The sequence below is a fragment of the Leptodactylus fuscus genome, chromosome 3 (assembly GCF_031893055.1).
Source record: "Leptodactylus fuscus isolate aLepFus1 chromosome 3, aLepFus1.hap2, whole genome shotgun sequence".
Lineage (NCBI taxonomy): Eukaryota > Metazoa > Chordata > Amphibia > Anura > Leptodactylidae > Leptodactylus > Leptodactylus fuscus.
The window spans coordinates 162,040,253-162,054,195 of NC_134267.1; the positions used below are offsets into that span (position 1 = coordinate 162,040,253).

Below are 13,943 nucleotides of genomic sequence, written 5' to 3' on the forward strand. Positions count from 1 at the left end.
AGAAAAAGGTATAGATTTATGCACTGCAGCCACCACATCATCTTCTTTTGTGACTTAAAACGGATTTTGCCAGAAATATATAAAAGGATTGTTTTTTTTGTCTCCCCCTCTGCACAGACAGAAGTAAAGGCTTTGTCTGGCTGAAAGGAGCGGATTAGTAATTACATATCAATGTGAAGTTGCTTGTTTATCTGGTTGTTGCTTGGAATATGCATTGCAGAGAATGTCATGAAAGTGAAATATTTATGTAGTCAAGTGGAAGATTATGTACTATAAATATTTTCCAGAGAAAAAAATTTATTTCAAAGAGCCTGTCAAAAGCGCAGAACGGTGCGCTATTAGGGAACTGAAGGTTGATTGAAGGTTACAGACTCTTTTACAATATCTTTGCAACATCTTAAAAATACCACTGTTGATAAGTGGACATTACCCTGATGCCTGTATAACTCAATATTAAGCAAGAAACAACAACTAGTGTAGTACAGAGATGATATTGTCAGGAGACAAACCGTGTTGGCCATGTACTCAGTGTGGGTCCTTGCTTCGCAGGGGGCAGGAATTAGGCCCTAATGCTTGTCCTCTTTAATATAGTTCTAAATGCTCTTACAGAAGGTTCCACAGTAAATTAAAATATCAGCTTTTACATTTACAGAATATTCAAAAATCAACTTCTAAGGGGGCGTTCAAACTACAGTTGGTGTCCGCGGCTATTGTCCGTACAAGATTTTAGCAATGGACACTAGCTGGTCCGTTTGCAAATTTCCATTCATTTCAACGGGATTTTATCTTGTGTCCTTTAAATGGCCCACAGACATTCAATATTATTGTGCAATATTTTGGTTTGTACAAAAGATTGTACCGTATGGAGGCGATCTTGAAGGTTGTGCAATACTTTGCGCAATTGCGAGCACAGACGTACAACCACATTGTGCAAAAAGTGTCTGCCAAAAGTCAACATGTTGAGTGAAACTGAACTGTGTTGCGTGATCATTGCTGTGACCGCAAGTCGTAAAAAAAAAAAGAAAAAAAAAAAGGCTCACAGAAAGGTAGAAAATGGGCCAAACAGTGGTTTACTGATAGGGAGAAGTTCACCCACGACAAATTACTCAATGAACTGAAAGTAATTGAACCAAATGATTTTCGCAACTTTGTACGAATGGACGGAGAATTATTTGATGAACTCCTCGCTTTGGTTACTCCTGAAATCGGTAAAAGGAACACTATCAAGCCGAAATACACATGTATATGCATCACTAACACAAAAAAATTGCGCAGTATTGCCAACAGACATTATTATCCGGTTTGCACAATATATTTTCAAGATTTTGAACATCACACAATATATTGCACAACCTTTCAATATTATCCACATACAATTATATGGCACAAACCAAAATATTGCACAATAATATTGATAGTCTAGGGGCCCCTTTAGTGTCCGCTTGAAAAAACGGACGTGGTTGTAAACGGACAAAAAAAATCCTACATGCAGGGCTTTTCTGTCAGTTTGAAAAAAAACTGACAGCTGCCTATGCTTCCATGGGCCCATTCATTCAATGAGTAGGATCCGTGGAAGCACAGCCACAAAACCGGACAGGAATAGGACCTGGCCCACACACAAAACAGTAATTCACGGTCATGTGCGTGGGCTAACAGAATTGAATGCGTCAGTGTGCCATCCTGGAAAAACCCAGATCGCATACTGGACTACACCACCTTGTCTGCAAGGAGCCTAAAGGCAGTTTTCTACAGATTCATGTACAAATTAAAGTCATTGGCTACTGGGAACAGAGGAGCTCAAAACTAATGGATCTCTAATAGAAATAAAAATGCGAATTACAAAAGAAAAAAAAAAAAAAAAAAAAAAAAAAAATCAGATTATGAATTTTTTTATTTCTGCTTTTCTAGTGCCGGATGAAAACTAATGATGACTGCATGTACCAAGCGTAACCAAAGACTGAGGAAAAATGGCTGAACGGATTTGAATTAAATTTGGCACATAGATTGTAACCTCGGTTAAAATATAGGCTACTTTTTATCCTGGTAAATGACATGGCTTCATGATAGTTATGAATTTAGGTTCACATACTATATTAAACAGGTCTTAGCTGCATCCTTATCTCAGCCAAGGCTGTTATCTCTCTGTGTGTAGACACCTTTGCATATTATCTGATCTGCTCCAGTGCTGACAAACATGGGCAAACACTTTTAATCCAAATTTGCAGTTTGCCAATTTTTAACATGCCTGGAAAAAAAATTAAATTTGTCACAAATAACGACAGCTATAAAGGAAGCCAGAAGTCACAGAGTTCTTCTCAAGCACAGCTGAGGGGGATCATCGACACATTCATTATATGGCGTCCCAGCGAGGTGGTGAGATGCCGAAACAATCCCAGGCACAGTGCAAGAACCAAGTTCAGCGACAGGCCAGCTTGAGAGCTGCCGAAACACAGGAGCATGCGGATCATCAACGCCAAAAATACGCTCATTAATATGGTGTCCCAGCGAGCTGCAGGAACAATCACGGTGTGAGGAACAAGTTCAGCGGCAGGACAGCTTAACAGCTGCCGAAATGCTGGAGCAGGCAAACAATCGACGGCAGCAATTTGCTAAATATAGGTGGATCATCGACGCCAACAACCCGCAGACGAAGTCACGGGCAGAGGCTAGTAGATAATAAAGAAAGAGAGGGTAGTGATAGATTCCTGTAGGTATCTAGAGTCGTCCTTATAAAAACGAGTGATTCACTACGATACTTCAAGGAGTACGCTTAAATGTATAGTCAGGCAGGCTCAGCGAGGTGCCACTGCTCTGTATAATGGATCAGACAGCTACCCTATAAGCTGAGCAATGTAGCAGTCGGACCATCTAGAAAGCAAACAACCTCCTATCTACAAGTGTTAGTAAAATGAAATTCCTTTAAATTTAAAAAAAAAAAAGAAAAAAAAAAGAAAGGAAAATGGCTGAATTGACATGTGCAGGCTGATGACACAACAGAGGTGTCAGCAGAAGACGACAGAGGCATCGCTGGTGAGTCTGAGTCTGATTACTCATTTGCATAAAAAAAATAATTTCTAAATTCTGTGGAACGGCAGCATGGATCAGAATAACAAAGGTAGGAAAGAATAGCCACTCTAAAGGCTATTCCGACGTGGTCTTTGTAGAAAAAGGGTTTCTAATGATAGAATCCCTTTAGTGTTAAAATAGCCCATTTTCAATGTTATAATTATGCCAGAATAAAACTTCCATGATCAGTCACAAGCTACTGAACATGGTGATCCACCTAGCCATTCTTTATACGATTACTTACGTCATTACTTCCTTCAGTGACTCAATAGCTTTCTCAAGCATCATCTTATCCGGATTGTCTTCAGACGTATGTTTCTTTAGATCTAGAAAAAAAAAAAAAAAAAAAAAAAAAAAAAAACACCACGACATCCTTAATAGAGCATATCTAGAACTGTATCTCAGATGTAGCCAGGAATTATTAAGTTATGTTTTTTTAATTTAGACCTCAGAATGTAAGAATAAAAAACAAAAAAAAAAACACCACACTATTACCTCTACTTATAGTCAATCAGGATAAAGTGTCAACAGTGGCACAACTTCTTAGGGGCCATTCACAGTGTAGTTGTTGCTAGATGACAGTGACCTGTTGTCAAACAGGAGTCACAGTCTTTGTAAATGCATGCATTTCCCAGAAAACTAGTGTAGACTTTGTCTTAATTGTTAGTTTTGCCAATTGGGTGTTACTGTTATCACTTTATCCATGCTGTACACTCAGTGACCAAAAGTCACGGGAAGGCGTGTCCCAGTGCCGTTTGTGTTGGATATGATGCTCACGTCACCTCCGCAAAGTCGTATGGAGCGCTCATTGGTCTACTGTGAGTCAAATCTCCACCGATTTGAATGTGGGGTGCCAAGACCCCATTTCCACCAGAACTGTATGCCGAGAAGTCCACTGCATAGGCTTCAACAGTCAGCGCCCGACTATTGTACCTTTGCTGATGCCGCAACACAGAGCTCGAAGACTGGCATGGGCCCGCGACCATCATCATTCGACCAAGGAACAGTGGCAGCAGGAAGAGTGGGTTACACCCGGCTACTAGTGGCTATTAGTCGCCACCACAGACAGGGTTCCTATGCACCTTTGTTTCAAGGAAGCCTTATCCACTAGTATACGCATAACAGCTAGCGCTCATAACCATCTTTTATCCTCCTACCTAGTTATACTCTGATATACAAGTATTTCCCCCTTTTTTTTAGGGATCTTTTATTAATAAATAAAAGTTAAATTTTATTGTACATTATTTTTTGATTTTCCTAGTGTAGACCTTTAAAGCATAACTAAACTTTCAGACAACTTTTGATTTCTGGCAACATTAATGTTATTAATAAAGTCAGTAATACACTTTAAAGTATTTCCAGAGAGATCACTGGTTGACACCAAAATATTTAGATAGCACTGCAGGCTTAATCTGCTCTTTCATATGACACAAAAAGCAAGTCTTTACGTTTCATAATGTCCAAGATATAACTGAATTGACCGTCCCATTTTCTTTACATGTTACACAGCCTCGTACTCCCATACACAATAATATTCAGTGAGGCAGAAACAACTTTCAATGCAGAAGTAAGGGAGAGTGGGGAAAAAAAAAAAAAAGGAAAGCTTTCACAGAAATTAATTCTCCAAAATGTGTCAACTATATTACAAAATGTATTAAAGGGGCTCTATCAGCAAAATCATGCTGCTAGAGCCCCACATATGCGTGCATAGCCTTTAAAAAGGCTATTCAGGCACCGTAAAAGTTAAATTAAACTACCCCCCCGTTTTAAAATAACTTAGAAAAGAATCTTCTCTACTTACGGAACGTGCACCCTGGGCGGGCATTCAGGGTGCGCCGTCTTCTTCTTCCCCGCCTCTTCTTCCTCTGTCGTCTTCGGGTCCCGTCCTCCTCCGGCGCTTGCTCGCGGACACTGATAAAAAAAAATAGCCCGGGCGCATGCGCAGTAGCCGTAGTAGAAGCCGCGTGCTACTGCGCATGGGCTGTTTTTTTTTTTTATCAGTGTCCGCGAGCAAGCGCCGGAGGAGGACGGGACCGAAGACGACAGAGGAAGAAGAGGAGGGGAAGAAGAAGACGGCGCACCCTGAATGCCCACCCAGGGTGCACGTTCCGTAAGTAGAGAAGATTCTTTTCTAAGTTATTATTTTAAAACGGGGGGGTAGTTTAATTTAACTTTTACAGTGCCTGAATAGCCTTTTTAAAGGCTATGCACGCATATGTGGGGCTCTAGCAGCATGATTTTGCTGATAGAGCCCCTTTATATGACACAAATACTGCCAGGAATCAAAAGATGTCTAAAAGTTTAGTTACACTTTACGACCTTATAGCCTATAAATGCATCAACAGTGTTTGATTGGGGAATACAAGGATTTAGGCTAAAATATTCCGACATCACTCATTTGACAAAACCATTAAAAACAGTCAAGCCTATTATGGACAACAGTAAAACAATCAGAATGGTATTGGGAAACAAATCACTTCGATAACACTTCACATGGAACGGTAACAAGTATGGCGCTTTCTGTAATTAATTAGAAATCTTAATGCAGTATCTCACCATTCAAAAGAAGAGCAACACTAGGCAACCTTTGGACTGGACGGATCATCAGTTCAACTAATGTTTGCCTCCCACATTCTGGCTTTGCTTGATTAATCTGCCAACACAAATTTGCATTACTGAAAATTACATTATAGACTAACACCATCACACACATTAGGACTGTACCTGATCCTTGCCCCATAATGGATTGTAATAACCATGAATTTATTGCCAAAAGCACCTACCTCAAATTTTTAATAGAAACAATGAATTAAACTATGATTTAAAATCACATCCTCTCATCTGAGATAGTGATGAGAGGAAACTGTATAGGAATGTGTACAAAGGAGAGAAGAAAAAACAAAAAAAAACAAACAACTTATGGTTACATTTAAGTGTATGTATCTTAGTGTATTGAAACCTGAAATTTCACAGCGCACAAAAGGAAAAAAAAAAAAAAAAAGACTCAATTGATAAATACTGTTGCAATACCAAAAGCATTAAATGACAGCATGAGTGTCTAACCTCTAATCTCTCAATTGCTAGAAAGAAGTGGAATTAAAAGCATCATGCCACTGCATTTTGTGGACTTTTTAGTGTAAGTGTATATATATATATATATATATATATATATATATATATATATATATATATATATATATATACACACACACACCCACGTGTGTATATATATCACATACATGTGGCTGTAAAAAAAAAAAAACAAAAGACAGCACACTCCCATAGAAATGAATGGAAGCACCTGTGATGCCGGACGGCTGCCGGCAAAGTCAGCGTCACAGGTGCTTCCATTCATTTCTATGGGAGTGTGCTGTTCGGCTCGGCTGATCCGAACAGTGTTCGCTCATCTCTACTGTACTGTAGAAGTACTATAGAAGAGTTATTTCTTCCAACAACACAGCTTTTTTTGTTTGTTTGTTTGTTTGTCTGCAACATACTGAAGGACTGAAATTGTGCTTTTAATGAATGAGGGTCATATTTTGGGTTTTGGGGGATTTTTCCATTGGATGTAGAGCAAGTACATCCTGAAATACACAGGCAAGCCATTTTTTTGCATGTCTATCACGTACCACCACATGCAGTCTCCTTACTGGCTCTAGTTGGATAAGGTATTGTGTACCTACCGGGTTTCTATTTTTGTTTGTGCACCTACTCCCAACCATAGTTCATTAAAACACAAGTGATCTTCACATATTGTATCATATAGCAGTTACATCGGCAGCATACCTTCAGAAATGCATGGAATCTTGGTTTCTGCTTCTCACACTTTATAATAGTTTCCTTGCTCATTTCAAAGAAGTTTACAAATGGTGGATATGTTTTCACCAAATCCTTAGACTGAAAAGAGAAATGAATTAATGTATTTCATACAAACACTAGCAGTGCCACAGCATTCAACTGCTTTAGTCAGCCCAAAAAACTCTGAACGGAGTGACAGCGTGCAAGCTTAAAGACTGCTCAATTTACACTGTTACTGCAATCACGCAGGGACACCTAGTAAACCAGACACTATAAATATCACTGGGGAAGAAGGGGACACACACTAAAAACCTTTAACTCTTCATAAGCTTACACATATGGAACATGAGAGTATATACGTAACTTAGATCTTGTGGTCCAAGTGGACAGTAACATTTTATTTTCTACGCCAAAACAAGTTACATACAACTTACCAAGGGCCATATCTTGACAATCAATGGATGGATTAAGCAATCATATCTCAGAAGACTACAATTATTGAAAACTCTTGAAAGAGTTGAGTTAACACTCTGTGCTAGATTGTTAACCTGTTGGGAGTCGGGTTAACCTCGGTAGGTCAATTAGCATTTCATACTTTGTGACACGGCCTCTTTAAAGGTCTGATTGTAGGGGTATCAAAAGGTAGCCCCTCCACCCCCAATTAAAAGAAAAGTTTGTTTGTGTATTTGGTACGAATGGAGCATTTCCATGCACGTGTAGCCACTACTCCATATACTTCTGCAGGGCTGTCCAAGCAAGCCAAGCTCAATTCACATGGAACACTCAGCAATCACAGCAAGAGTTTCTCTAAAGTTCCCCTAAGAGCCCAGCAGTCTGATACCCAGTGTAAATTATTCACATGAAAAACTTACATAACAAAGGATTACTTCTCCAATACTTTTGGTTTCTGCCCAGTCTATCATCATTTTTTCTAAGTCTTCCTATAACAGGTAGAGAAGGAAAAATAAATAAATAAAACTTTTCAATGAGTGAAAGGGTCAGTTCACACGTGAAAACCGCCTAGCTTATTTGTGCGAGGTAAAAAACCTCGAGGAGTTTTTTTTACGCTGTTTTTTGCATTCCACGCGGTTTTTGACGAGGTTTTTGACGCGGTTTTCGCTAGGGTTTTTTTTTCCTATATGTGCAATAGAAACTGCAGGCGAAAACCGCGCGTTTTTTTGCAAAAAACCGCGCGGTTTTGTGTGCAAAAAAACGCGCGGTTTTTTACCGCGCGGTTTTCGCCTCCCATTCACTTCTATGCAATTCTTCAGGCGTTTTCCGCCTGAAGAAAGGTCATGTCGCTTCTTCAGGCGGAAAACGCTAGGAGGAAAAAAAAAGCTAGTGGTCTACATAGACCACCATGTTAAAGGAGAGGTTTTTGAAGCGAATTCCGCTGTCAAAAACCTCCCCTTTGCCCACGTGTGAACTAGCCCAAACAGTGAAGTCCAGTACTGTCAAAACCAAGGCAGCCATGCAAGAATGTGACAAGGTGCAGTTTCACTGTACACTACACAGATATCATACCTTTATTTTCGTATGTACATCCAAAATGTCTGGAATGCTTCCAAAAATGGTCTTTATTTCTTCTGGAGCAAGAATTGGCCCTCCTACCTGTCCCTCTTTTTCTAGGGGAACTTGAAAGAGCTGTTGTAAAAAAAATAAAAAATAAAAAGGAGTTAAGCTAAAATACATCAGAACCGTGCACCGGAAGTGTCTGTGTGCACTGTCTGCTCTGTGTATGTAAAGCAGAGATGAGTCATCAGCACAGCAGCCTCACATACACATAGAGCAGACAGTGCACACAGACACTTCCGGTGCACGGTCTAAGCTCAGTAGCATATGAATAAAAACAGACTTATACAAAATCTACGAGGCAATTTACATACTAAAGGTAGGTGTGGAATTGCCTTTCTAAAGGCTATGCAAGGATGTGCTTATCTAAAAATGACATTTCCCAAAGATACAACCCCTTTAATGCACACACTGTTGTGTGCATGGGGTCTAAACATCAGACAGTGTGAATAACTAAAGTATATTTGGTGCAATTTCTAATTGTCTTCTCTAAGTTTACTGTTTTAAGTTTATAGAAGGTTAGCAAGGGTGCATTTACAGTACATGAGCAATGATTGGTGCAGAAGCAACTCGTGGTAAGACTACAGATGCAATGTATTTTTGACCACACAGTTTATATAGGTGAAAATTTCTTTTAATCAGTATAAACCATGCATCCAAAAACCATAGTAAAACCATATGCAAGGTTTGATAAGCTGTTGCATGCACTGCATGTAAAAACACCCTAAATTTGCCCCAATATCATTATACATATCAAGTTTTGTAAGTTTGTAGTTACCGTACCTGCACAATGGTGGTAAGAATGTCAACATAGTTGCTTTCTGTTTGATACAACTCCATTGCAACCTGCCATCTTGCCGACTGCTTTTGGGGTACATTTGCGGAGATCTTGCATGGTTTGGAAGAAATTTTAGGGGTATCTGTAAAAGTGAAAATGAAATATATATATTTTATAAAACAGACACACAGTACTTATTCCCCATAAAATGTCTAATGGCTGTATAGCGCCCAGACAAAAAAAATAAAAAATTTTGAAGAGTTTGAATTGCAGATTCCAAACTGTAATAAATACAGATAATCTAGGAATAAATAGGAATTTGTGAACGCTGGAGGCTGTGGGAATAGAGGTAAAAACGGATTTCTTGTGTCAAGACCAAATAGTGTTCAGTCTAAGAAATGCATCAGACATACAGTCCTGATTTCATAGTATGAATAAGGCTGTTAAAAACTAACCTAACATTTATGTCTGCAAATGGACACACTTACCTGAATGAGACTTTCCAGACTCTGGTGTGTTTGATATGTCAAGCAGCGATCCCATAGACAATGAATGTTCTGCTGAAGGACGTTTTCGAGGTGGAAATGGTGAAATGTCAGTCTCTCTAGTTATCTGTGCCAAAGTATCTTTCAATCTGCGTTTCTTGCGGTTACTACTTGGAGTACTCAAGGATAGCAGCGACACAGACTTTTTGAGGGCTGGACTATCATGCTAAGAAGAACAAACACATAAGCATATACTCTGAATGTACTGTACTATATTATTGCAATTATAAGACAAAAAGCATTAGATATCCTTTAGGTCACTTTCACATGGCAGAATATTGGTCAGTATTTTGCAAAAACCAAAAACATGAGAAAAACATACACAAAGTATTAAGGAAGCATTCACAACTCTTGTGCATTTTAATGCTACAAATTCTAAACCAATAAGTCTGCTTTTTGAGATCGCTCAAAATTTATTAAAGAGGACCTTTCATCACCCCCAAGGACCACTTAAAATGTGCTGTTCCTCTTATTCTGGCAGTTAGAATTCTTCTTCTTGCCCCCACCATTCCAGGGAAATCAATGCTGTTAGTTTTCGTGCCAATCCAACTGTGCTGGAATCAGGGCAGCAACCATTAACAGATGTTAAGAGCTAGAATTGGTGGAGGTGGTGAAAGGTGCTCTTTAAAAGGAGGTGGAAACAGCAAACTTAAAGGCTAATAGAATAAATGTTGCACATTATACACTCACCGGCCACTTTATTAGGTACACCATGCTAGTAACTGGTTGGACCCCCTTTTGCCTTCAGAACTGCCTCAATTCTTCGTGACATAGATACAACAAGGTGCTTGGAAGCATTCCTCAGAGATTTTGGTCCATATTGACATGATGGCATCACACAGTTGCCGCAGATTTGTCGGCTGCACATCCATGATGCGAATCTCCCGTTCCACCACATCCCAAAGATGCTCTATTGGATTGAGATCTGGTGACTGTGGAGGCCATTGGAGTACAGTGAACTCATTGTCATGTTCAAGAAACCAGTCTGAGATGATTCCAGCTTTATGACATGGCGCATTATCCTGCTGAAAGTAGCCATCAGATGTTGGGTACATTGTGGTCATAAAGGGATGGACATGGTCAGCAACAATACTCAGGTAGGCTTTGGCGTTGCAACGATGCTCAATTGGTACCAAGGGGCCCAAAGAGTGCCAAGAAAATATTCCCCACACCATGACACCACCACCACCAGCCTGAACCGTTGATACAAGGCAGGATGGATCCATGCTTTCATGTTGTTGACGCCAAATTCTGACCCTACCATCCGAATGTCGCAGCAGAAATCGAGACTCATCAGACCAGGCAACGTTTTTCCAATCTTCAATTGTCCAATTTCGATGAGCTTGTGCAAATTGTAGCCTCAGTTTCCTGTTCTTAGCTGAAAGGAGTGGCACCCGGTGTGGTCTTCTGCTGCTGTAGCCCATCTGCCTCAAAGTTCGACGTACTGTGCGTTCAGAGATGCTCTTCTGGCTACCTTGGTTGTAACGGGTGGCTATTTGAGTCACTGTTGCCTTTCTATCAGCTCGAACCAGTCTGGCCATTCTCCTCTGACCTCTGGCATCAGCAACGCATTTCCGCCCACAGAACTGCCGCTCACTGGATGTTTTTTCTTTTTCGGACCATTCTCTGTAAACCCTAGAGATGGTTGTGCGTGAAAATCCCAGTAGATCAGCAGTTTCTGAAATACTCAGACCAGCCCTTCTGGCACCAACAACCATGCCACGTTCAAAGGCACTCAAATCACCTTTCTTCCCCATACTGATGCTCGGTTTGAACTGCAGGAGATTGTCTAGACCATGTCTACATGCCTAAATGCACTGAGTTGCCGCCATGTGATTGGCTGATTAGAAATTAAGTGTTAACGAGCAGTTGGACAGGTGTACCTAATAAAGTGGCCGGTGAGTGTATTTACTTTATGCAATGTTACATAGGAAAAGTGTTGTCAGGGAATTACCTACTGTTTTAATTATAATTTTTTTTTTAGGTTTCTATGTTCTCAGAATTAAAATAAAAACCAACCCTAGAAACCTTGCAGGTACTAAGCCTAAAATGGTTTAACTCCAGGCGATAGGAAGTCACAAACTAATGTAAATAAGACAGAGTCCACCAGTCACAATACTGAATTTAACGGGTTAACTTTTCCTTCCTCTGCACAAGTCACAGAACTCTCCCATGCAGGTCAATAGGGCCATAGACAATGTTCTGGAGAGGACCTTATCGATTCTCATGGGAGAGTTTTGTAGGCATGTTCTGTGACCTGCGCAGAGAGGGGAAAAGATAAGCTGTGAAATTACCTATGGTAACCAGTAGACTGCATCTTAAAGAGGACCTTTCACCGATTTGGGCACAGGCAGTTCCATATACTGCTGGAAAGCCAACAGTGAGCTGAATTCAGCGCACTATCGGCTTTCCCGATCTGTGCCCCGGGTAAAGAGCTATTGGTCCCGGTACCGTAGCTCTTTACAGTCAGAAGGGCGTTCCTGACACTCTGTCAGGAACATCCTTCTTCACAGCAGCGCCTATAGCACTGTACAGTGTGAGCGGGGAGGAACACCCCCTCCTGATAATACTCTTGTATGGACGAGCACTGTGAGCAGAGGGAGGAGGCGTTCCTTCCCTCTCACACTGTACAGCGCTATAGGCGCTGCTGTGGAGAAGGACGTACCTGACTGTCAGAAACGCCCTTCTGACTGTAAAGTGCTACGGTACCAGGACCGATAGCGCTTTACCCGGAGCACAGATCGGGAAAGCCAACAGTGCGCTGAATTCGGCGCACAGTCGGCTTTCCAGCAGCATATAAAACTGCCTGTGTCCAAATCGGTGAAAGGTTCTCTTAAGTAAATATACATAATAGTTGTGATCAGCAATGTGTGAGGTGACTCCTGCAAAGAAATGTACAGAAAACAGGAAATCTCAGCACATTATTTAACTTAGAAAGCAGTGTCGGTACTTCAGGATATTTAGGAATACGATAAAAAAAATATATATAATTTTTTAATTTAAATTAGGTCTTTTTGGCAACACTCCCTTTATACATATTAAACTTTTTTTTTTTCTTGCCAATGGGCCTTTTTTTTGTCTAAAAGGTATATGTGCAAGAAAGATCACTGTTAAGCTCATGGCTGCTATGGCAACCAGTCAGCACCCCACAATTTAATTCTAAAATAATGAGGTGACACAGCCACATTGCTCTGATAAAAGCAGAGGTTATGTACCCTAGCACTTGCAGAGCTGCGCAATACAATTCCACTCCTGCCGCCAATTTTGGAGGTGCACTGACAGTACCCTCAAGACCATGATAATCCAAATATATGACAGGATGGTGTTGTAAATTAAAGTCTAGAGAAAAAACAAAGCCATGAGTTACCTTTTCAAAGAGGTACATGGTTTCTCCAGCTCTGGCATCCATCTGTATACTTCCCCAAAACCACTGGAGAGACAAGAAGAAAAATAAACAAACCAGCAGACTACATCTCTGAAAGTCCAGCCATCCAGCCTCAACATCACCTACTCACCTCTTGCTTTACAACATACAGTCTTTTGGGAGGCTCAAAGGGCAACTCTTTGACTGAATTTTCTTCAACAACTAGGTGAGTGCAATTTTCATCCCCAACTGGTAAAAACTGTCCCCCTAAAGTAACATGGAAAGTTTTCAATTTATGAAGAGGAAATTTTTTTTTTTAACCTTATACTTTATGAACTATAAAAAGAAAAAACAAAAATTGCTCTTCCTCCGATTTACTAAAAATATAGTTAATTCAATAAAGATGAAGGTGGTCAAGCAGAATAAATAACTATTTCAGTTATAGGATTTTGTGAAACTCATCACATTCACTTTCTCTGCACCTTGCATGACTGTCATTTCTTCCATGCTGACTCGATCTTCCTCTGAAAATCCAAGAAAACTTAATACGCAGTCTTGAAATGGCGAGACCTTGAATTCACTCTTGAACTCATCATCTGTGGCACTGAACTCTCTAAAAGAGAAAATAAAAATCCGGAGGATTAGTAATCTGTAAGTAAGGGGGGGGACAACAAAAAAAAAAAAAAAAAAAACACTTTCACTGCACTTCCATTTTTTTGGATTTAGCCAATCACTTTCAATAGGAGACTTATTTTTAACCCCTTAAAGACACTGCCCAAAAGTGCGTTAAGGACCAGGCCTCTTTTTCCAAAACTGACGT

The 13,943-nt window shown here is 40.1% G+C and overlaps 1 protein-coding gene across 1 annotated transcript in view; it reads right to left on the bottom strand.

Annotated features, from left to right (window-relative positions):
- The window catches only part of ECT2 (epithelial cell transforming 2), a 47,315-nt gene that overhangs the window by 14,057 nt on the left and 19,315 nt on the right, over positions 1–13,943 (bottom strand). Inside the window, exons 9-18 of the mRNA XM_075266705.1 lie at positions 13,606–13,736; positions 13,275–13,390; positions 13,127–13,189; positions 9,703–9,925; positions 9,220–9,356; positions 8,389–8,508; positions 7,737–7,805; positions 6,853–6,963; positions 5,623–5,719; positions 3,311–3,392 (exon numbers count right to left, since the gene is read on the bottom strand). Coding sequence (XP_075122806.1) covers positions 3,311–3,392; positions 5,623–5,719; positions 6,853–6,963; positions 7,737–7,805; positions 8,389–8,508; positions 9,220–9,356; positions 9,703–9,925; positions 13,127–13,189; positions 13,275–13,390; positions 13,606–13,736 — 1,149 coding nt within the window. The remainder of the gene's footprint in view (positions 1–3,310; positions 3,393–5,622; positions 5,720–6,852; positions 6,964–7,736; positions 7,806–8,388; positions 8,509–9,219; positions 9,357–9,702; positions 9,926–13,126; positions 13,190–13,274; positions 13,391–13,605; positions 13,737–13,943) is intronic.